The 24,300-nt window shown below is 34.7% G+C and overlaps 2 protein-coding genes across 4 annotated transcripts in view; one reads left to right on the forward strand and one right to left on the reverse strand.

Annotated features, from left to right (window-relative positions):
* LOC135744249 (probable E3 ubiquitin-protein ligase HERC4) lies at nucleotides 1–14,001 on the forward strand. The gene is made up of 24 exons (XM_065262255.1): nucleotides 1–224; nucleotides 987–1,101; nucleotides 1,759–1,835; nucleotides 1,959–2,183; nucleotides 2,262–2,353; nucleotides 2,474–2,604; nucleotides 3,987–4,114; nucleotides 4,217–4,287; nucleotides 4,369–4,493; nucleotides 6,422–6,478; nucleotides 6,565–6,670; nucleotides 8,021–8,210; nucleotides 8,322–8,479; nucleotides 8,709–8,783; nucleotides 8,865–8,957; nucleotides 9,084–9,152; nucleotides 9,258–9,386; nucleotides 9,505–9,645; nucleotides 9,875–10,038; nucleotides 12,375–12,438; nucleotides 12,514–12,572; nucleotides 12,757–12,940; nucleotides 13,198–13,297; nucleotides 13,452–14,001. Exons 1-24 carry the CDS (start codon nucleotides 17–19, stop codon nucleotides 13,664–13,666), a joined length of 2,976 nt encoding a protein of 991 aa, XP_065118327.1. The 5' UTR covers nucleotides 1–16; the 3' UTR covers nucleotides 13,667–14,001.
* A 4,576-nt stretch (nucleotides 14,002–18,577) lies between these two features.
* Nucleotides 18,578–24,300, reverse strand: part of kirrel1b (kirre like nephrin family adhesion molecule 1b) — a 54,554-nt gene continuing 48,831 nt past the window's right edge. Inside the window, exons 13-15 of one of the 3 annotated variants that reach the window (XM_065262279.2) lie at nucleotides 22,417–22,523; nucleotides 21,868–21,984; nucleotides 18,578–21,312 (exon numbers count right to left, since the gene is read on the reverse strand). In XM_065262279.2, the coding sequence (XP_065118351.1) occupies nucleotides 20,737–21,312; nucleotides 21,868–21,984; nucleotides 22,417–22,523 (800 nt within the window). In that variant the 3' untranslated portion in view covers nucleotides 18,578–20,736. Of the gene's footprint in view, nucleotides 21,313–21,867; nucleotides 21,985–22,398; nucleotides 22,524–24,300 lie in introns of all 3 variants that reach the window. The other 2 variants (XM_065262280.2, XM_065262278.2) reach the window with 2 other exon arrangements.

Genomic DNA, 24,300 nt, shown 5'->3' on the forward strand with positions numbered 1-24,300 from the left:
TTCGTCACTCGGTGAGATGTTGTGTTATTGGGGAGCACAGGTCCGAGAGGGCTTCGATTTGCCTGGCGAAATCAAACCCGTAAATGATGGTCTGAATTATGTGTGTACAAAATCTGAAATTCAGGACATGTCAGCAGGAAGATGTTTCGTTGGATTTATCCGCGATTGGAAGGTCTCAGTCCTGAAATTGCGCACAGATCCCAGCGGTCATGATGGCAAACTGAGTACGGTAATTTTTCATGTTATTAACACAACGCTTATATGGTCATAATCTAATGCTAAACTGATAATACATCGTTAAAATTAAAGTAGTTAGAAAATGTAATTAATGCAGTAGATCCGTGTGCACACTTTAAATAAAGTTAAATCTGCATTACAAAATATTAAACCACTCTATGCATGTCAAAAAAAAAAATTGTATATAGGTTTAAAAAGTTAAAACACTGCATATGTTAAACATTAACAGATATTAAACATATTTTGTTTGTCAAATGTAATTTGGTAGTTAACGCAATTAACTGCACCTGTTTTAGAAAGGGCACCTGTGTGAAAGAGGAAACCCCATAAATGGATAGCCAATTATGATTTTGTCCTGGCTATGAATAAAAAATGAATTTATAATTATGTTATTATTTAGTCTGTAGATTGATTAACTTCAGCCTTAAATATTTTTTATTTAATTAAAAAACACGAATTTTACGAATGTTGAAATATTGCAGTACCATTATGTGCCGGTAGGTGTTTCCAAGCACAAGCCTGACACCCCGCCTATCAACTTCAAATATCTTGAGACCAGCTGTTTTAAAATATATTGAAAGATATCTCGGAACAGTTTTTGAGAAAAAAAACTAACATAATTTGTTTGATGCAATGTTTTTAATATTTCACATTGTGTGTTCTAATCAGGTTGGTTCAAATGTAATGGAATGGACGCTTTGGCTTAATAATGTAGATCATCCTACTTCATGTCAATGTTTATTCTGCAGAACCACTAACTCTGAAGAAAGAAAAAATCAGATCAGTAATGTGTGGGGGATCTGGTGCAGTCCTTCTCAGTGATGAGGGAAGAGTTTTCGTTAATGACAAATCTACTGAGTGCATGTATGTTGTCTGATACTGTAACTTCATGACACAAATAGCTTTATCATACATGCCATTACATACTGTTTATATATAGTAGTTGCCAAAAGTGATATCTGGGGGCTTATTTGAACAATATTTGCTTTTAATGCCTCCATAGGTTATATTAAAGGAATAGTCTATCCATTTTCCATATTAAACTGCGTTATTACCTTAACTAAGAAGAGTTGATACATACCTCTATCATCTTAGATTTTATGGCGGAATAGCACTTTTGGGAGTACTTCGACTCACCTGAAAAATCCGCTCCCATTCTCATAATGGGAGAGGGAGAGTGTTACTGCGCCGAGTTGAAGTACTCCCAAAAGTTCTATTCCGCCATACAATATAGTTAATCCGCTTAGAAAAGCGCTATGTTTTATTTTGTGCCACCATACTTGTGCTCGTATAACTACTCGTCTTAAATCAGAAAAACGTTGATGTGTTTGGTCACTTCTAACTTTATTTCTGTTTGGTACCATTGAATGAATGGGGCTAAATGCTATCGAAGTGTCGCAGCGCGCCCCAGCGCTTAAGTGCATAATGTTAATTGGACATTGCTTTTAGCCACTGCTCTACATAATATATACATGCATATACACATTATTAAGTATACATATCTTTCTTTCATCTCTGCAGTCTTTTCAAAGGTTTGGCCAACAGATATGTGATTCAGATTGCGTGTGGAGACCAGCATTCAATGGCACTAACCCAGAGTACATATAGCCATTCCATCAACAACTTTTCAAATAATACATTGATTAATAAATAAAATATACATTTTTGAGATGGTAAATTTGAAAGTTTGAAAGCAAAGTTTATTCCTCTTCCCTCTTCAGATGGCCAGTTGTTTGTATGGGGCAAGAACTCTCATGGTCAGCTGGGTCTGAAGGAACTACCTGATTCTGGATCTGAGATTCCTCAACACATTGAGTGTCTTGATGGGGTTCCAGTGTCTCAGATCAGCGCTGGAGGAGACCACAGTTTTGTGTTGTCTTTGTCTGGAGTCGTGTTTGGCTGGGGAAAGAACTCTTCTGCACAGCTTGGCCTGGGAGACACTGAAGGTACTGTACTCCAGTAAAGCTGCAGTGAGTAAAGTATTCGAAAGTGATGTGCTTATAGTTGGGATTATGTGATTACAGACAGACATGTGCCCACGGTTGTAAATAGCCTGAATGGGAAGAAGACTCAGTTGATCTCGTGTGGAGGGGAACACACTGCAACTTTGTCAAAGGTTTTTTACATTGTCACGTTTGCCATGAAGGGATATGCTGTGTGAAAAGCTTAATAAATGTAAATGTAAAAGAATACATATTGTAAAATGCTCTAAAGAGAATATGATTGTATTCTCAAGGGAGGCGTTGTGTTCACATTCGGATCAGGAAAGTTTGGCCAACTTGGGCACAACTCATTTAAAGATGAACATCGTCCACGAGTGGTTGCTGAACTGTGGGGCTCAAAAGTGTCACAAGTCACATGTGGAGGGTAATCCATGTTTTTACATGATTTTTGTAAAATATATATATTTTTAGTAAAAGAAATTAGATCAGCAATAGAGTCGTCCTCACAAAAACATCACACATACTGTATACCCTCACCTAAAGGATTATTAGGAACACCTGTTCAATTTCTCATTAATGCAATTATCAACCAATCACATGGCAGTTGCTTCAATGCATTTAGGGGTGTGTTCCTGGTCAAGACAATCTCCTGAAGTCCAAACTGAATGTCAGAATGGGAAAGAAGGGTGATTTAAGCAATTTTGAGCGTGGCATGGTTGTTGGTGCCAGACTGGCCAGTCTGAGTATTTAACAATCTGCTCAGTTACTGGGATTTTCACGTGCAACCATTTCTAGGGTTTACAAAGAATGGTGTGAAAAGGGAAAAACATCCAGTATGCGGCAGTCCTGTATGGGCGAAAATACTTTGTTGATGCAAGAGGTCAGAGGAGAATGGACCGAATGATTTAAGCTGATAGAAGAACAACTTTGACTGAAATAACCACTTGTTACAACCGAGGTATGCAGCAAAGCATTTGAGAAGCCACAACACACACAACCTTGAGGCGGATGGGTTACAACAGCAGAAGACCCCACCGGGTACCACTCATCTCCATTACAATTAGGAAAAAGAGGCTACAATTTGCACAACCTCACCAAAATTGGACAGTTGAAAACAGGAAAAATGTTGCCGGGTCTGATGAGTCTCAATTTCTGTTGAGACATTCAGATGGTAGAGTCAGAATTTGGCGTAAAGAGAATGAGAACATGGATCCATCATGCCTTGTTACCTGTACCACTGCGCAAGCTGTGGTGGTGGTGTAATGGTGTGGGGGATGTTTTCTTGGCACACTTTAGGCCCCTTAGTGCCAATTGGGCATCGTTTAAATGCCACGGCCTACCTGAGCATTGTTTCTGACCATGTCCATCTCTTTATGATCACCATGTACCCATCCTCTGATAGCTACTTCCACCAGGATAATGCACCATGTCACAAAGCTCGAATAATTTCAAATTGGTCTCTTGAACATGACAATGAGTTAAAATGACCCCCACAGTCACCAGATCTCAACCCAATAGAGCATCTTTGCGATGTGGTGGAACGGGAGCTTCGTGCCCTGGATGTGCATCCCACAAATCTCCAGCAACTGCCAGATTCTATTCAATCAATATGGGCCAACATTTCTAAAGAATGCTTTCAGCACCTTGTTGAATCAATGCCACATAGAATTAAGGCAGTTCTGAAGGCGAAAGGGGGTCAAACACAGTATTAGTATGGTGTTTCTAATAATCCTTTAGTTGAGTGTATACATACTGTATATAGGGTTTGATTCCATAGTAAATAGGCATTTGATTCGTTTTTTGAAGATATCACACACTCGTGTTAGTCGAATCATCAAAGAAGATCTATGCATTTGGATGTGGGAAGCAAGGACAGCTTGGAAATGGACAAATGATCAACCAGTCTGTGCCATCACCTGTAGAACTGACAACTGGTAAATACAAATCTGATTTTAGCTATCGATTGCTTTGTTATTAATATTATTATATTATGACATTGCTCAAACCTTTAACCCTAACTAAATATTTGAATACAGAATTTAATGATGAATATGCAATTGGAAAACTCATTGCTGGGGAGAATCATTCATTTGCTTTGTTTTTCAAGGTAAGCCAGATGGTTTTCTTTATAAAGTACTTTTAACAACAATTAAATTATTGCTGCATTGTGAATGTTTACTGTTTTTAGGTACCTGGGAGTGGATCAACAAATCCTCAGCCCAAACAAAGCAGAAGGATTGTAACATTAGATGACGGAGTGATTGATCAGTGGGTGTCTGAATGTGATGCAAAGTCATGGAAAGCTATTAAGAAGTGAGTGTTTGATTTAGGTTAATGGACAATGCCAATGACAACGACATTATACAATAGCTACAGCACTGGTGCAGTGAAAACACATCTTAAATGGTTTAAGGTTTTGTTTAATTTAGACAAAATTATAGATAATTAACAAGAAACTAAAGAATTGAAGAGTTGGAGTTACAACTACACAACTTTGCATTTTGAGACTATGTTTATAAAAACATTGACGGCCAGTTAAAATCCATCCTACCTCACATTGCACTAGAATTAAATTCTTGTTATTTGCACTGCAAAAAAATTATTTTCAAGAATAAAATTCTTAGTATTTTTGTCTTGTGTTCAGTAAAAATATCTAAAAATTCTTAAATGAAGATGCTTTTTCTTGATGAGCAAAACGACCCTAGAAAATAAGTCTAGTTTTTATACCAAAAATATCAAATTTAAGTGATTTTGTGCATAAAACAAGCAAAAAAAAAAAATCTGCCAATGGGTTTTATTCTTTAAGAAAAATGTTCAAGATTTTTTGCTTACCCCATTGGCAGATTTTTTTGCTTGTTTTATGCACCAAATCACATTTGATATTTTTGGTCTAAAAACTAGATTTATTTTCTTTGGTCATTTTGCTCATCAAGACAAAGCATCTTAATAAAAAAAATTAGATATTTTTACTGAAAACAAGACAAAAATACTAAGAATTTTTATTCTTGAAAATCATTTTTTTGCAGTGTGGTAGTTTTAAATATAATATGGTTGAACTCACACTCCTAGAAAGGATGCGTTAATTTTTTACACATGTTTGTGCGTTAAGCTTTTAAAACATTATGTGTAATTTTAACACATTATGTGTCATTTTGTGTTAAAATAAAACAAAAGTTGTGTTAAAAGTATACACAAAATGAGTTGTTTCAATAATAACACAGAGATGGGTGGATTCTGGGACAACGCACACCAGAATCAACACTAATGTGTTGTTTTAAAGGATTAGTCAATTTTCTTAAAAGAAAAATCCAGATAATTTACTCACCACCATGTCATCCAAAATGTTGATGTCTTTCTTTGTTCAGTCGAGAAGAAATTATGTTTTTTGAGGAAAACATTGCAGGATTTTTCTCATTTTAATGGACTTTAATAGAGCCCAACATTTAATACTTAACTCAACACTTAACAGTTTTTTTTCAACGGAGTTTCAAAGGACTATAAACAATCCCAAACGAGGCATAAGGGTCTTATCTAGCAAAACGATTGTCATTTATGACTATAAAAATTACAAATATACACTTTTAAACCACAACTTCTCATCTAGATCCGGTCGTGATGCGCCAGCGTGACCCCACGCAATACGTCATGACGTCAAGAGGTCACAGAGGACGAATGCAAAACTCCGCCCCAGTGTTTACAAGCGTCTTGAAAGAGGACCGTTCCGACGTTGTTGTATGTCAACTGATACTAATTAATGTCTTTGTGTCAGTTTATTGTTTAAAATGGTCTGCAAATGTGCGTTTTATATATGTAACACGTGACCTCCCTACGTCACTACGCATTTACGTTAGGTCACGCTGGACCGGAGATAGACAAAAAATTGTGGTTTAAAAGTACATATTTTTAATTTTTCTTGTCTAAAATGACAATCGTATTGCTAGATAAGACCCTTATGCCACGTTTGGGATCGTTTATAGACCTTTGAAACTCCGTTGAAAAAAACTGTTAAGTGTTGAGTTAAGTATTAAATGTTGGGCTCTATTAAAGTCTATTAAAATGAGAAAAATCCTGCAATGTTTTCCTCAAAAAAACATAATTTCTTCTGGACTGAACAAAGAAGGACATCAACATTTTGAATGACATGGTGGTGAGTAAATTATCTGGATTTTTCTTTTAAGAAAATGGAATATTCCTTTAACACATTCATTCTAAGAGTGCATTGTTTTAATTTTTTTTTGCAGTGAAATTAACAAAGTTTTCTCATCTGCTGCCTCTCTGAATGGAAGTTTTCTTAAAAGGTAACTCAGAACCAGGTATACATGTGTGTCATTTTCTTTTGTTAGTTTTCTTGTCCAATTTTATTATGTTTTCTTTGTTTTTGTAGTTGTGACAAACATTATCAGACATCTGTGGAACTCTGTGGTTTGGACTTAAACCTGATCAAAAAATCATTTGCAAAATTGTCAGTGAATGAAAGGGTTATGTCAGAGGTAATTGCATTCCAAAAATGTGCAATATATTACATATCACATTGAAGTGAATATTAGTTATGACTGGTAAAAAGCTTTCTTAAACCTGTTGAAACTGAAAAAAAAAGTTTTCTATTATTAGTGCTAACCCAGGAGGACCATAGTTGAGAACATCTTGGTTTTGACTTTAAACTCTGTTCCCTGAGATAGGGAACGAGATGCTGCGTCATAAAGTTACACTTAAGGGAAGAATGCATCAGCGCTCACGCATTTGAATAATCTGTAAAACTAGCCTGTCTTATAGGCAGCGAGTGATGTGTATATAACCCAAGACCAGGTTATATACTTAAGGTCAATAGTCATGTGGCCAGGACCGTAATTCTTCAGGCCTTTCATTCTCCGCGCATCCACAAGATTATTCTTATTATGGCCTGTTAGGGCATTCGAAGAGTATGTGAGAAAGCCTTCTCTGTGGAAAAGATCTGATCAATTTTTTTATTTGTTTTGGAGCTGTTAACAATACTCAACCCGCCTACAAGCAGACCATCAGTAAATGGATTGTGAAAGCTATTTTTGATGGCTTATGAGGTGCGCAGATTGCCTTCACCTAGTCAGGGCACATCTGCTAGGATCCCCCAGCAAGCAAAAACCAAGACGTTGAAATGACGGCTAACTATAGACCCAATATAGACCGGCTATGAGTAACCCACTTCTACCCTAAATAGCCTTGAATTTGGTTACATGCCATTTTGGCCAAAATTACTTGAAGATGTATGATATTCCAACATGGGGGCAAAGTCAACAGGTTTTCAAGGTGTTTGCTTTCATTTGTTTTAAACTTATACATATCGTCTATTCTTGGGCTATGGTAGACGTCTATTAGATTTTTACTGACAGCCCAAATTTAGCCTGGTTTTAGCCCAAATTGCTTGCTGGGGAGTATGGCATGTTCTCTGGCTCTTCTATCTGGGGCCTCCACATGGCACACAGCATGGCACACAATATGTGTGCCATGCTGCAGGGTAATCCACTCCGCATACTTTTACGAGGTATTATAGTTTGGACCTCTCATCCATACCTGGTAATCAGGTTCTTATGTCGGGATCTTATTGCCATAACTCTTTGTGCGTGTAGTGCTCACTTCACTTTCCAGAAGTTGAAATATGCTGTTTGCGCCTCCCTTTAACACTTTCCGGTTCCGTTGCAATCGTGACATCATCACGTTTACCTATAAAACTGTACGATTATTTGGATGCGCAAACACTGTGGCGTTCTTTCCCAAAGTGTCGTTTCATGATGCAGCGTTGAGTTCCCTCAAATTTTCTATATTTATTTATATATAGTTTATATGTTTTAATATTTATATTTTAGGTTGTGAAGATTGTTCAAGATGCTCTGTTGCCCTCTCTTAACTCCAGTCCAGTTAGTTTTGAAGCTTTGAGAGTTTATCTTCTCCTCCCTGAGCTCATCAGAGTTTGCCAGGAGCAATACAGAGCTGAACTCCTTCAAGCACTCTCCTCCAAAATTCTTCTGCTGACACCTGACGCTCTTAAGGTGTTGGGTAAAGTTGTTTTTCATCTTTGTATTACCATTGCGTTGTGATATTTTTCATGATTTTATTCATAACAATAGAATTATTTTTTGTGTTTCATGTTATGCTATTTATTTTCAGAAAATGTCTGGTCCAAACTCCCTGATGATTGTCTCAGAGGTTTAGTGAAGTTATTTCGCATTACATCTGCTGAGCTGATTGACAATATTTGCCTTGGTAAAAAGACGGAACAACCACACCTGGAAAATATTTTGCAGGTTTTTCAGATGGTCAATAAGGTACCTTTGTTACACATTAGATCACAAGATGTATTTCAAAAAAATTGCAGCATGAAGTTAAAACAACTTGATTTTGCAAGTCAGTAAAACCTACTATTTCAAGTTTTGACTTTGAAAAAATTGTAATAACTTATAAAAACATGTTGAAACTTAATTTCTTAAGATTTGACAAAAATGTTGCATTGTTTTTTAAGTTTATAATGTACTTTTTAATGTCTTCATTATAAAGGTCTGCAGCAGTACCCACCGTAACATCACAAGCAACGATTTCATCATCCACAAGATCAGTGATCTTCTAGATACGGTGATCCTCAAAACAATAATCACTTCCATCTCACAACCTTTAAAGAAAAGCAAAACTAATTTTCATTTTCTACTTCAATAGCTGCAAACCACCATTGAAGAAATGGAAGATGCTGAAAATTGCACGTCATTGCTTATGTGCCATATCATAGTGAATCTGAAGGACCACTATGTTGTAGGTTTCACATTCTTCTGACAATGAACATAATTAATACATTTTAACATGATTCTTATTAGATTGATATTTTTTAAGACATTTATGGGCAATGTTGTGTTTCTTCCATCATTTATTTTCTTTCAGAAAACTATTGAAATGTTGAGTAATTTTCCTTTTGTGGCTGACACTGCATCTAAACAGAGAATGTTTAGTGTAAGTCAAAAACAGTAATCCAATGTTCAAATACGTGTGCCATACTCAAAACGTAATAATTTAGGAAAGCAAATGCAAATTTTTTGAAGCCAATATACTTTTAAGTTCTTACAGAACCCAAACAACATGATATTTCCATTAGACAACACTTTGGAAGTAAACAGGAAGTCAGTGTTGGAGGACACACTTCAGTATCTTAAACAAGACAACCTCTCACTTGAATATCCACTAAAGGTAAAGAGTCTAAACGATACAGCAGTGAAACTCTGAGCAAGTTGGATCATTTAAAAAATATTATATGTGGGATTTCTGCTTGGCCATCGCATTTTTAATAGAAATGTCTCTTGCACAGGTGACGTTTGCAGGTGAGAATGGCATAGATGAGGGAGGGCTTTCGGCAGAGTTTTTCTCTTTGCTTTCCCAGTCGCTTCTTACATGGGAGAAAAACCTGCTGGAAATCTGTGAGAATTCACTGGTGTGGTTCAATTTGGAAGTAAGTCTTTGTTGTCACCAATTACATTATTATGTGTCTATAGTTGTATATTTTTTTTTATTACTTCAGAAACTTGAAAATAATCTAACTAGACAACAGCATATGGATTATTGTATCTGCCTAAACAATGTTTTTGTTGACAAGAATCAAGTCATTATATGTAGTTTCTAATAAATTAATATTTATACTACACTTGTGATATATATTCAATATTTTTGTGTATTTTCAGCACACACACACAGAAGATTTTTACTATCTTGGCATAATCTGTGGAATGGCGCTGTTCAATCGACAGTGCATGAATATTGACTTCCCACTGGCGTTGTTCAAGAAACTACTCGACCAGAGAGTCACTCTGAACGATCTAGAGGAAATATCTCCTGTGGAGGCCAGGTAAACATGGAGTAAACAAGGTTAAATGCAGTGACGGCTGGTGACTTCTCTACCAAGGGAAGCGAATTTAGAATATGTGTTCCGAGTGTCGTGTGTTGCTCGTATGTCAAAATATGGATATGTGTTTGTTGTGTTCATGTGTTTGCCTGCATCAAGTGAACCATGTGCATCATGCGTCTTGTCAAAATACGTGCCTAGTGCACATGGGTGATTCTCATGAAATCCAGATTTAGAAGGTGTCCAGTATCAGAATTTTTAAAAAGCCCTTGAAGCCAATTTTTTACACATATAAGAGTAAGGTCTGAACTTACTATAACCATTATTTTTTTAGAGGATTTAACAAATATTTCCTATAGAATTATTTACATTTTTTAGATTATCATTATAAAAAATTATCATTACCGCAACATGATATTACATTAAATATATGCATTTACAAACTCATGTTTCGGTAATGAGAACTAAAAAGTTGTCTAGGTACTATGACAAACAAAATTTCAACTTTTATCTGGAGAGAAAAAATAAGAACTGCTTACCTGGTAGCCGTCTTGAGTGTCACAGTCAATTATTTCCCTTCAAACAATACTTTTTATTGAAAATGTTAGTTCCTTGAGGGCTTAAACAATGATTGAAAATTGTTGCGGAAGATGAGAAAATTGGTCTTGGACACATTTATATTCCTTATTATTGTCTCTACATTTACCAATGATCACCATATACCACATGCTTCTTTACTGTAAATGTTTATAGTATTTACTTCTTAGTAAAGACCAATTTCGTGTTTGCAAACAGAGATGACGTTTTTTGTGGACGGAGCCAAAGAAAGTGACTGCTCCGCAGTAGGGTTGTGAAGTGTTTTAGCATTAAACCGTGATTTTTATGGATCCGGTGTTCTGTCGAAGTCTGATTCCTTTATGTTTCCCTTTAGTGCAATGTTTCTTATAGCGTTTTAATCACATTACGTTTATTTTTTAGATAGATCAAAAGTTTAAATGGCTTGGCTACTGATATGCATGTATGTAATGTATATGTATTGTTCTTTTTTGCTAAATCAAATATTTTTACAGTCTGAATCGCTAAAGTACATGTAAAAGCAATACTATCATGTATTATATATAATAGCGTTTATTAAATATTTCATAATTTTCCTGTTTTTTATTATTTCTTCCTTAATAAATTATAATTGTAACATGATAAAAACGCTATAAGAAACACATGGAGGGAACAGACTTCGACAGAACTCCGGACATCTTCTCTACTTATTTTCTATTCTAATTATTAAAAGATTTCCAGATGATTTCCTTGCTCCATTCTGTCCGTTTAAGGGCTTATTGTAATCATAAACACCTACGTTTATCTTCAAATGATGTCTTTGATGATGGTATTCTATAAAAATGAAAGCCATCTTTTTTGGCATTCTTATTCTGACACTTAACAGCACAACCGGACATTTTCCAGTGAGTTATCTTGCTCTTTTCACTCGTGTCTAATTCATTTCCACTGTTTTTCTGCAACCGCATTGCGCGCGCAGCTTGCAGTGACGTAACTGTGACATCTACTCTAAATTGGTCTATTTTTGTCTTATTTTCAGTAAAAATATCTAAAAATTCTTAAATTAAGATGCTTTTTCTTGATGAGCAAAACGACCCAAGAAAATAAGTCTAGTTTTTAGACAAAAATATAAAATTAAAGTGGTTTTGTGCATAAAACAAGCAAAAAAATCTGCCAATGGGGTAAGCACATTTTTCTTGAATTTAGTGTTTAAAAAAATGTTCAAGTTTTTTTTTGCTTACCCCATTGGCAGATTTTTTTGCTTGTTTTATAAACAATTAATTCAAAAAAGTAAAATTTTCATACCACATTAGCATATATAATATCCTTCTTAAATATATGTCACATCAAATAAACATAGGTTAAATGTAGTTTAAATGTAACCAAAATTATAAAAATAGAACACCATTTAATATGTTTACTAAGTGATTGGTTATTGTACAAAACCACATTTACAAGTAGCCTATTTTCAACAATGTTTTACATATCTTATTAATTTTCTTGCTCCTTTTTTTCCTCATCCTCTTCTTCCTCTTCTCTGCGCAAGACTGATAGTGCTGCCTTTTCATTACAATCAGTTTACACTAATGTACATGATTGACAGACACAACAGCAAGTACATTTTATTTTCACGCACGGCAAGGGGCCCCTTATTGGCCACGAGGGCCCAATGCAACTGCTTATATTGCTTATTGCAATGAATAACAGCTTCTAAATTTTGAGTTTCATGCCTTATAGCGCATGTTTATGTGAATTTATATTTATTTATTTTAAATCTCAAATAGATGTTTAAAGGATCTTCTTGAGGAGGAAGAAGAAGTGGTGGAGATGCTCTTCCTGGATTTTACGGTAATGCACGGTAATTCAGTGTAGACCAGATGCTGACTGGATCAATTTGTTAGTAATATTATTTATCTTTTTTAGATCAAAGGGCAAGAGCTTGTTTCCAATGGATTTCAGATTCCAGTAACAAAGATTAATCGGTAGGAATGCTGATAGTGGTTTATCTGATACGTTTTTTTATTGATTTATATACTTTAGTCAAATATTACTGAAAAAGATCAAGAAAAGGGAAATTAAAAAGATGAGTAGGCCTACACTACTGGGCTATATATGCCATAGATCGTATGTGCATTTTATCGCTAAGTGTGGTATTTTTCTGTGCAGGCAAAAGTATGTGGATTTGTATGTAGACTTTATTTTCAACAAGTCAGTGATGAATCAGTTCGAGCAGTTCTCTGAAGGTTTTTCTAAAGGCTGTCCGGTCAATGCCTGGAGAATGTTTCATCCTGAAGAACTCCGAGAACTTTTCCATGGTTCTCCTGTATATCAGTGGGAAGAACTTTCCAAGGTATATGAAGATCAAAGTAAATAAAAGAAAGTCCAAGTTTGTAACAACACTCAGGTACAAGATAAAAAAGTTGTCACAGGACCTTTTCAGAAAGTACACTTTTGTAACTAAAAGTTGCATACTGGTACCTCAAAGGTACACCTAAATGGTACATATTATCGATGGTCCGTAAAACATACCTTCCCAATGATCTTTGTACTTTTTTCCTGCATGTCAAGTTCTAAGTATGTTTAGTGTACTACTTCTTTTTTATTTAGTGCACTACCTACCAAAACTGTTCTCCCTCGGATGCGCTGATCAAGAATTTCTGGACCGTTTTCATGGAGTTGTCCGAAGAAAACAAGCAGAAGTTTCTATGTAAGTTGTCTTGGTGACTGACAAAATATTTGTTATATAATACTTTTTCAAATTTAAATTATTTTTGGCATCTAACCGGTGCCTTTAAAGAATTATGGTATAATACAATTTTTATATATCTTAGTTTACCACTAGTTTACATTTTTCTACACAGTTTTCATGTACGGAACGAATCGTGTACCTGCCGGTGGACTCTCAAAGCTGACTCTGAAGATTGTGCAGATGAAGGTTCCTGATTCAGATAATCGTTTTCCAGAAGCACAGACATGTTTTAACACATTACGTCTACCCAAATATACTGATATTGACACACTTCGTAACAAGCTAATACATGCTATCAGCTTTTGCAGGGTGTTTGGACGACAATAAGAAGGTCAACCATGCTAAAATGCGCCAAACCTCAAACAGGTGTGATCAGCTGTATGCCCTTAGTATCTCTTTATAAAATGTTACATAAACTCTATAATCCTGTAGTTCAGTCAATACAGCATTAATACTTTAAAGGTCATGGGTTCAATTCACAGGAGACACACAAAGTGATAAAATATATTCCTAAATGCACCGTAAGTCTTTCGATAAAACACTTGAACAAAAAAAAAACTAAAAAAATGTCTTTCTTGCTTAGTATTTTTGTCTTGTTTTTAGTACAAATATCTTAAAATTCTTAAAAAAGATTTATTTTCTAGATGAGCAAAATGACCTAAGAAAATAAATATAAAATTTAAGTGAATTTGTGCTTAAAACAATCAAAAACAAATCTGCCAATGGGGTGAGAATTTTTTTTCTTGATTAAGTGTACATTTATTTTAATAAGTACACTTTTTTTAAGATTGTTTTTCTCACACCATTGGAAGATATTTAATTCCCTTATATTTTATATTTTTTGTCTAAAAACTGGACTTATTTTTACAAATTGTTATGATATTTGTACTGAAAACAAGACAAGTAAAGTCTCTGTCAACTGTATAAAGTGTAATGAAAAAAACTTTGTTTAACATTGTGTATGTAAATCTATGCAGTTATTGTAACAATATTTATAATAATACAATGTAAGCACTATATCATTTTCTTAAATTAAGTGTTTATGAAAAAAGTTAACTTATTTAAAAAAAAAAAGAATCTTATTCCATTGGCATATATTTATAATTTGTATTGCTTTAAAAAAAAAACTATGGTAAATTTTTTACCTGTCTTAAAACACAAATGCTTTAAAACATGAAAAACAGTCTTGTCATTTCGAGATTTACTGGAATTTTGTTTGAAACGTTGGTTATTTCATTACTTAAAGGCACAATCATGTTTGTCATTTTCACTTTGGTTGCTATCAAACTTCTGCTTTGTTTATTAGTTGTTGAATGATGTGCCGGTTAGTTGTTGTAATATTTGTCCCGCACACAAAATGACTTTCTTACTTAGTATTTTTGTCTTATTTTCAGTAAAAATATAAACAAATTCTTAAATTAAGATGTATTTTCTTGATTAACAAAATGTCCAAGGAAAAATAAATCTTTAGACAAAAAATATAAACTTTAAGTAAATTAGTGTTTAAAACTAGCAAAAAAATTCTGCTAATGAAATAAGAAAATTTTTCTTGAATTAAGTGTTTATGAAAAAAGTAAATTCTTATTCCATTGGCAGATTTTTCTGCTTGTTTTAAGCACTGATTTACTTAGTTTATATTTTATACCTAAAAACTAGACGCATTTTCCTATGTCATTTTGCTAATCAAGAAAATACATCTTAATTAAAAAAAATTTTGATTTTTTTACTGAAAACAAGACAAGAATACTAAGTAAGAAAGTCATTTTTTTTTGCAGTGCACTGAGATTAGACGGCCGAGTGAAAAGTGACATTGACGAGCTGAGAGTTTCATCCGAAGTTGAAAGTTTTTCAAATACTCGTTCATCCTGGAAAAAACACAGACTGCGGGCGCTCGGCGTGAAAAAAGAAACACCAGCTGCTGCTGATTTTGAAACGCGTAAACCTTCCCTTAACTCTTTCTCCGCCAGCGTTTTTTAAAAAAGTTGCCAGCCAGCGCCAGCATTTTTCATGATTTTCACAAAAGTTTAATGCCTTCCAGAAAATTTTCTTCTTTAAATATATTATCAAACAATATATCAGATGAAAGAACAGACCCTCTGCTTTCAAACAAAAAAAACTGTTTCATCCTACCTTCATTAGTTCTCTTGTAATCTTCAAAAACACAATTTTGAGCAAAAAGCTGAGATAATTCCATTTTTGCGAAGGACTTTTGATAGAGATCAGATGCAGAGCGATCTTTAAAACATACACAGAGTTCATTCTTTTTCACGTGAGGTGCTACTTTCAGGTTGTATAAGTTGCGGAAGTGCGTCACCTGGTGGATAATAGCGGTATTGCGGAAAGACGGAAAATCTCGTCATTGGCGGGGAAGCGTTTTGTCTTAATTGACGAGATATCGCGTCAATGGCGGCGAAAGAGTTAAGGGGGTCGCACACCAGACGCGCAGCTCAGCGTCGCATTGAGTCGCGTTTAGGAGAACTTATTCATATGGCGTCTACTTCAAAATGCAAAATATACGTTAGCAGCCAATGTTAATCATTAATGATTTGGCACAAATATAAGTGGCGCGACAGGGATTTGACCAACCTCCTGAGCCACCTGTCGGCGCCGGTGTGCATATACTCATAGAAAACAATGTGTTCGATTTTTTATTTTTAGAACAGCGCGGCGCTGAGCTGCGCGTCCGGTGTGCGACACCCTTTAGAAACACTTGAAAACATACAAAATACCCTTTGTGTACACGCCCTCATTTTGTTCACAGCTGTAATAAAACATTTTTCAGATAGCCTCACATTTCAATATCATTAATCACATGTAGGCCTACATGACCAGTTATGCCGGTTTCCTCCTCATATAATAAGAAATAACATCTACTATGAGGTACTATGAAAGATGTTTTTATTTGATAATACTGTGGAAAAAATAACCACGTACAAAAACATAAAAAACCTGTGTCGATTTTTTACTATGGGACAAAGCACATAAATCATATATTTCTCTTTTATATCTTACATTTTGAAAAGATGAAGAAAACTATAAAAATATGACAAAATAAAATTCCTCATATAGTATGAAGTTCAGTTCTTTTTAACACAAGCTTGAGGGAATGAAATTCGAGTCACATCAAAACACATGCTCGCTCGTTCACACTATAAACACACACAGCATTACACACTCAGTCATCTCTGATATGTGAATTTGATCATTTCAAGAGTCAGTCTTTTCACGGCCAAATCAGTCTCTAAACCATCATGAGCTATTAACATGTTAGATATGTGGATAAAATATACCAGGCACTTTCCATGAATAGGGTACAAAACAGGTCCAGAAACTAAAAAGTTGTTCGATACTCGAGCTTGTATCTGATTTGTCACACTTTTTAAGGAATGTTACATTTTTGTGAGGAAAACCTTTAATTGTATGGAATTCATACTGATAAACTGTACATATATAACATGAATGCACTGATAATCAGTTTAGATGAAAGCATTTACAAGAGCTTAAATGTCCAGCTAAAGCATTTGCAACTTGTAATGCTGTAAATTGTAATGTTGTCAAACAATATGGGATTTCTACTTCTATTGGGACACAAAATGCACTGTATTCATGGAATGTGAGCTCAACTTTTTTAACAGAGCTGCTCCTTTTAACTTTTTATTTTACAGATCCCCAACGCTGTACAGTTTTTTTCATTATCAATGTGGCGATAATAATCATTGCATAATTTGAAGTTTATTTTGAACAAAGGGTGTCTTTAATGAGGGCTACTGAAATCCAGCCAGATGTCAGATCTAAATTTAAGAGCATGATGTTTGGCTAAAATGTTGAGATGCTTGTTGAATGTTGAAAAGCCCTTCAATTTGCATAAAGGGGAATTTAACCATGGAATACACTTAGAAAAGGCTCAGTTATTTTCAATCCAGCATTGGTTCAGAAAGGGGCAAACCTAGCTGTTGGGTTAATTTAACCTGAAAATGAGAAGGATTGACCGTACAATGGATTAAAACAATCATAAAAATGTTCAATTACAACCCTACGGGGTCTTAGAAACTTAGGGTCAAATGACATTGCTTTCATTTTAGTATTTAAAACTTGATTATCAATTCTGATTTAAAAGAATACACACTTTAAAAAAATGACTTCCTACTTAGTATTTTTGTCTTGTTTTTTTTTTTTAGTACCAATATCTAAAAATCCTTAAATCAAGATGCATTTTCTTGATGAGCAAAATGACCTAAGTCTAGTTTTTAGACAAAAAATATCACATTTAAAGGGACATATCATTAAGATCAGACGTTTTTCATGTTTAAGTGCTATAACTGGGTCCCCAGTGCTTCTATCAACCTAGAAAATGTGAAAAAAAGATCAACATAGTAACTAAGTTTTGGTAAACCATTCTCCGCAAGCATGTGAAAAAATAGGTCATTGAAATTTGGCTCCCCTTGTGATGTCAGAAGAGGATAATACCACCCCTTACCCTGCAAAAAATGACTTTCTTACTTAGTATTTTTCTCTTGTTTTCAGTAAAAAAATCTTAAAATTCTTAAATCAAGATGTTTTTTTCTTGATGAGCAAAATTACCTAAGAAAATACGTCTAGTTTTTAGACAAAATGTATCAAATTTAAGTGAATGTGGATAAAACAAGCAAAAGAAAAACTGTAAGCAAATTTTTCTTGAATTAAGTGTTTAAGAAAAAAGTTCAAGATTTTTTGCTTGTTTAATCAACAAATTCACTTAAATTTTATAGTTTTTGTCTTAAAACTAGACTTATATTCTTAGGTTATTTTGCCCATCAAGAAAATGCATCTTGACTTGAGAATTTTGAGATATTTTTGCTTAAAACAAGACAAAAATGCTAACTAAGAAAGTCATTTTTTGCAGTGCATTATCCAACCACACATTGCAAAAAATGATTTTCAAGAAAAAAAGTCTTAGTATTTTTGTCTTGTTTTCAGTAAAATATCTAAAAGTTCTTAAATTAAGATGCTTTTTCTTGATGAGCAAAATGACCCAAGAAAATAAGTCTAGTTTTTAGACAAAAATATCAAATTTAAGTGATTTTGTGCATAAAACAAGCAAAAAATCTGCCAAAAAGGGTAAGCAAATTTTTCTTGAATTTAGTGTTAAAGATTTCTTGCTTAGCCCATTGGCAGATTTTTTTTTTGCTTGTTTTATGCACAAACCACTTAAGTTTGATATTTTTGGTCTAAAAACTAGACTTATTGTGTTGGGTCGTTTTGCTCATCAAGAAAAGGCATCCATATATTTACTGAAAATAAGACAAAAATACTAAGAATTTTTTTCTTGAAAATAATTTTTTGCAGTGCAGCATTGCCATTTAATGCAGAGATCAGCTCATTTGCATTTTTAAGGACACACCGAAAACGGCACATTTTTGCTATCACCTACAAAGTGTACATTTTAACATGCTATACACTGCAAAAAATTATTTTCAAGAAAAAAATTCTTAGTATTTTTGTCTTGTTTTCAGTAAAAAAAATCAAAATATTCTTATATTAAGATGCTTTTTCTTGATGAGCAAAACAACCCAAGAAAATAAGTCTAGTTTTAAGACAAAAAAAATCTAATTTAAGTGATTTTATGCATAAAACAAGCAAAAAAATTGGCCAAGGGGGTAAGCTAATATTTCTTGAATTTAGTGTTTGAATTTAGAGAAATAAATTATTTTTTGCTTGCATTAGAAGATTTTTTTTCTTGTTTTATGCACAAAATCACTTAAATTTGATATCACTTTGGTCATTTTGCTTATCAAGAAAAAGCATCTTAATTTAAGAATTTCTAGATATTTTTACTGAAAACAAAAAAAAATACTAAGAAATTTGTTTCTTGACAATATTTTTTTGCAGTGTACATACTCTGGGGACACCAAAGGTTTATTTTACATTTAAAAAAAGTCTTGTGAAATGTCCCCTTTAAGTGAATTTGTGCTTAAAACAAGCAAACAATCTGCCAGTTGAGTGAGAAAAAAATGTATTGAAAAGTGTTAAAGAACCATTGGCATTTTTTTGCTTGTTTTAAACACAAATTCATTTTTTTTTTTTTGTCTAAAAACTAGACTTATTTCTTAGGTCAGAAAATGCATCTTGATTCAAGAATCTTTAGTATTTTCATCTAATAGTAAAAAATTACTAGTAAAAAAAAGTCATTTTTTGCAGTGCAGGCAAAAATGTACAAATCATAAACCTTAAAAATGTTTTAAAACCCATCTTCCTCTTCGCATTGCTTACCAAAAACCATTCAATCATTTATCTTTTCCACCACCTTAGAAAAATACTATAAAAGCGCTTTCAAATGCAATTCAGTTAAGATACAAATATGAAAAAGCACCCTACTCTACTTTGAAAGTGTGACGGACAATTACGTGGACACTTTAGAAAAAGAAATCGAACACATGGAGGTTCACATTCAAAATCATCCTGCACATTACATGGAGGAAAAACACACTCGCACACACATTTATATTTATATAGAAACACTTAAAGTGTCAAATACTAGTGAGGTTTTCTTGGAAGGAGGCAGAGCATGTGTTCACAGGAGAGTCTGTGAGTAGCATCTTTTTAAATAAAAACAAACTCCAGCTTTTCAGAGTTAAAAGCACTGGTGGTATTTATCCAGATACTCAGATCTCCATCCTTGTCTTCATATCAGAAGTCCAAACTGGCAGCAGAAAGCTAATCCTTGGGCAGTGCAGGCATTATGTTTGAAAAACAGTGTGTTGGGTGGCCCATCTGCACTTTTGCTTGTTGCGAGTTGACCATACGGTACAGTGAATTGTTGCACAAGCGATTGTCAACTGTATCAGTGTTCTTCTTCGACTGATATGCAATATTACTTGCTTATTTCGTACCTTTACAATAAATTATACAATCAGCTTGAGCCCACCCCGAATTCACACAATGTCTTACTCTTTAGATTGAGTGATGGCACAAATTTGAGCTCCTATCCAGGCTTTCACTGGGCACAATAGTTGATGGCGTCTGATGCCCTCCAGCCTTTTCTTATTGGTCATTCTTTCAAATTGAGTAAACCATCCAATGGCTGCTTTGCAGGGTTGTATTATGTTGTGTGGATGGTCAGACATGCTGATACAAAGAGGACCTTTTCGAGGATGAGATTTGCCACTTCTACCCCACATCTGGTTGTAAGGTAGACGACACTTGGTGTTGTGGTGCGTTCTGTCTCACCTTAACCTCATGTGATTTCCTTTTCCGTGTCATTTTTTAATTTACAGCAATTTGGCACTTTTAAAAAGTTGGCATATATCACAATATTGATGTAAAGGATAGAAAAATCAGTGTAGTCATGTCAGAGAGTGTTTGGATCCATAACTTTTACGGACTGGGTGCGTTCACTTATTTGCATTCGTGTGTTGGTCTCACACGTGAGTCTGCATTCTTTGCGTGTGTCTCTGCGAGTACTCCGTGGGAGGGGTCGAATAGGGAAATTGGGCAGAGCTGGTGTATTTTCCCACACCTGGGTCTGGCCCCGCCCCTTGACTCGTCCCTGCCCCTTGACTTGTCCCCGCCCCTTGTCCCGTAGGATACATTTCATAGGCCGGTCCTCCCTCCAAAGGTGGGGCAAACCCTAACCTATATTGAGGTGTTGTTGAATAAGCATAGCTGTCGAAAGCTAACGGATTGGTCGATTCCAGCAACCCGCGATCTGCGGGATAGTCTGTGGTCTTGGAGATGGGGTTGGGCGGGCCTTTACTGTGCGGCACCCTGGCAATGGTGTTAAAATGGGCATACGTGTTGTGAGCTATTCGGGATGCGGGGCGAGGTTCGTAACGGCCAGGGGGCGCAGGGTGAATGTTGGGCACCGGACCAGCGGCTGACGCCGAAACCGACGCGGGATTTGGTGGGCGAAATTCTTGGTACAGCAAGGAGCGGGTGGAGGCCCGGACATCTTCGTGCGTTGTAGCTCGAACGTTGTAGTAGCCATTAGTGGGGTCCTGAAATTACAAACATGAGCTGTTATTGTGGTAAACTTTAATATTTTACTATGTTCTTACCTCAACTTAGATGAATTAATACATACATATCTTTGTTCAACGCGTGCACTTGTAATCTTTATACAGCTTCTTGAATATGTTAGCATTTAGCCTAGCCCCATTCATTCCTATGCCTCCAAACAAAAGTTTTATTTTGTGCCACCATACTTAGTCGTCTAACTACTCATGAACGGTCTTTAAATAGTGACAACATGGAAGTGTTTGGTGGCTTCTAAATTCATCCCTGTTTGGATCCCAAGGAATGAATTGGGCTAGGCTAAATGCTAACACATTCACGAGGCGCTGTACAAAGATTAAGTGCACACATTGAATAAAAACAGGTATGTATTAATTCCTCTAAGTTCAGGGTAAGAACATGGTAAAATATTGAAAAACGGTGATGTTTTCCTTTAATACACCAAGCATAAGGAGCGAAAGAAATTGTTAAATAAACACACAAAACTTTCCTGCAAAAGCAAAGCTGTGTGTTTGTGTAAAGAGGGCTCGGTTTCTTACCTTAGGCTCATATTCATCCACCTTGGTCTCCATAGTGTCATTGTGAGGGTCTTGCTTCAGGTCCATGTCATCTTTGAAAGGCTGTGTGGAGGGAGAAAGGGAGACAGAGGGAAGAAACTAAACCATCAAACGACAAAACACACACACGGAGAGGGAGGAAAAGAAAAAGGGAGGGGGGAGGAAGACAGGATATCAGCTTTATCACAACTGGAGAAGAATAGATGTTTGTGGACAGTGTCCATTATAAATCACTCTTTATTTTGTATCATTGTTTTTTTACATTTCTTTTAATTTTAATTAAAAGTTGAGAATTAATTGGGCTTTTAAAGGAGCTGTACTGGCAAAGAATGGCGCCTGCAATTCCAAAGTTAGGGTGGATTGCTTTCATGTTTTTGGGGGGAACGAACACATGAATTTTATTTAAGACCAGCTTAAATGTGCTTGGCACCAAAAGCACAAGCTGTGAAAATGCGCCTTTATTTCAAGGCTACTTCAAATTCGACTAAATTCAGTTTTTCTACGGATACTCACAGAATACATGGCCTTTACCATTCGTGTTGCTGTGGAGGCGCTGGCGGCCTCTTCTTCAAGACTGTGGCTTTCCTTGTTGACCGTTTCCACCTTAATGTCTGGCTTCAATGCGACTCCACGACGATCTGGAACAGTAACATATTAATGACACAAATCCTTATAACATTGTACGTTTAATAGCAATAACCCTAAACCTGAATATGGTTCTTTGGCAAACCATAGCTTAACAGCAAAAAAATTAATGTCTTTGATATGTTTACTGGAAAACAAAACAAAAATATAATATCTGCCAGTGTGGTAAGAAAAATAAACTTAAATTGAGTTTTAATATGAGTTGGCAATTAAGTTGAAATTGGAATTAATTAAGAAATTATTTTTCTTACTGCACTGGCAGATATTTTGACTTGTTTTAAATATAAACCCCTTGATTTTCATAATTTGTTTCAATAAACAAGACTTAATATCTTAAGCCACTTTGCTTACCAAGTAAATGGGTCTCATTCACAAATAATTGTGTATGTTTTTCATCTTATACACACACTTGAACTTCTCACGAAAACTTTTCGCCTAATTCACAACACGTACGTACGCACATGAATTGGTTCTTATATTTTTTCTTAATTTGGAGAGTTTTACATGAGCATCTGCGTGCACAATGTTGGTAATTTGCATAAAACACACCCAAACCAGCTCTATATAAGGGCTTTCTGCAGCGCATCGCTGGTCCACAGAAAACTTTAGACTATGTCACCGAAGTAAAAGAGCTCAAAAAGAAATCCATAATCTCATTTATTATCTGTAAATTTCCATATTGCTTTGCATTTTTTATTTGGGAGGTTTCACTGTCGCTAACTCAAGATTATATTGAAAATGAAATGTAAAATCATCAATTTAATAAAATTTTTTAATTTGGCCGGAATGATGCTTCATCACGTTAAAAATGAAAATGAAATAATTTAATATAATGTTTTAATTTTTATTTTAGAATTTCATTTTCAAATTTGGGACATATTTTGCAATTTTATTTTTTATTTTAGAATTTAATTAATTATTTTATAATTTAATTAATTATTTTATAATTTAATTAATTAATTTTAAAATGTCCAAAAAAACCTTCCATAGTCGCTGGAGGAAGCCAGTGCTGTCCACCAACCGGAGTAACATTAAATAAGTATTAGATGCGTTAAAAAATATATGACATTTAATTAATATGACAGAGATGCGCATCAGTATCTAAAATAAAACAGACAGGAGATCAAGTGATTGATTTGGACTTCTTATTACATTTACATGACGTTTGCATTAGGCATTAAGCAGACGCTTTTATAGAGATTTAAAAAGTGGGGAAGGAAAGCATGACGATTTGCATCTTCTGTATATGTAGGGAAAAAATAAGTAGGGTATAATAATGTATAATATAATGTATATAATAATAATAATAATAATATAGATTGTGTATAATAATATATAACAAAAAATATAATATCAAATATAATCATGTACATTTTACATATCAATATTACTATGTTATAATTATAGCCTAGTATTTGATAATAGCATACGTGATTATTTCTTGAATTTTTGCGTATATTTAGAAGACATTTTCATATGAAAGTTTTTGTTTAATCACGATTTGTTCGTGAAAACATCCGTACGTACATCTCATGCACAAATTTGTGCGTGTGAATGAGACCCAATGTATCTCAATTTAAAAAATTTCAGATATTTATACAAGAAAACAATACAAAATGCTAAGTAAGACATACATTTTTTGCAGTGTTGAAAATGACTATAGTGTGACTTTACATTATGTATTTACAGTGAAAGTACCTGGCAAAGGCAGTGGTGAGAAAGCATGACTGTGATCTCAGTTATCGTTTACGGTTTTGTAGGATTAAACTG

Source organism: Paramisgurnus dabryanus, chromosome 6 (genome assembly GCF_030506205.2).
Source record: "Paramisgurnus dabryanus chromosome 6, PD_genome_1.1, whole genome shotgun sequence".
Taxonomy (NCBI): Eukaryota; Metazoa; Chordata; class Actinopteri; order Cypriniformes; family Cobitidae; genus Paramisgurnus; species Paramisgurnus dabryanus.

Bases quoted from the DNA above. Each gene is read 5' to 3' on its own strand.
- LOC135744249 (XM_065262255.1), top strand. From the start codon at position 17: ATGTTGTGTTATTGGGGAGCACAGGTCCGAGAGGGCTTCGATTTGCCT. The intron at 4,494-6,421 runs GTGAGTGTTTGA...TTTTTTTTGCAG, and splicing joins TCATGGAAAGCTATTAAGAA to TGAAATTAACAAAGTTTTCT. The intron at 6,671-8,020 runs GTAATTGCATTC...TTTATATTTTAG, and splicing joins ATGAAAGGGTTATGTCAGAG to GTTGTGAAGATTGTTCAAGA.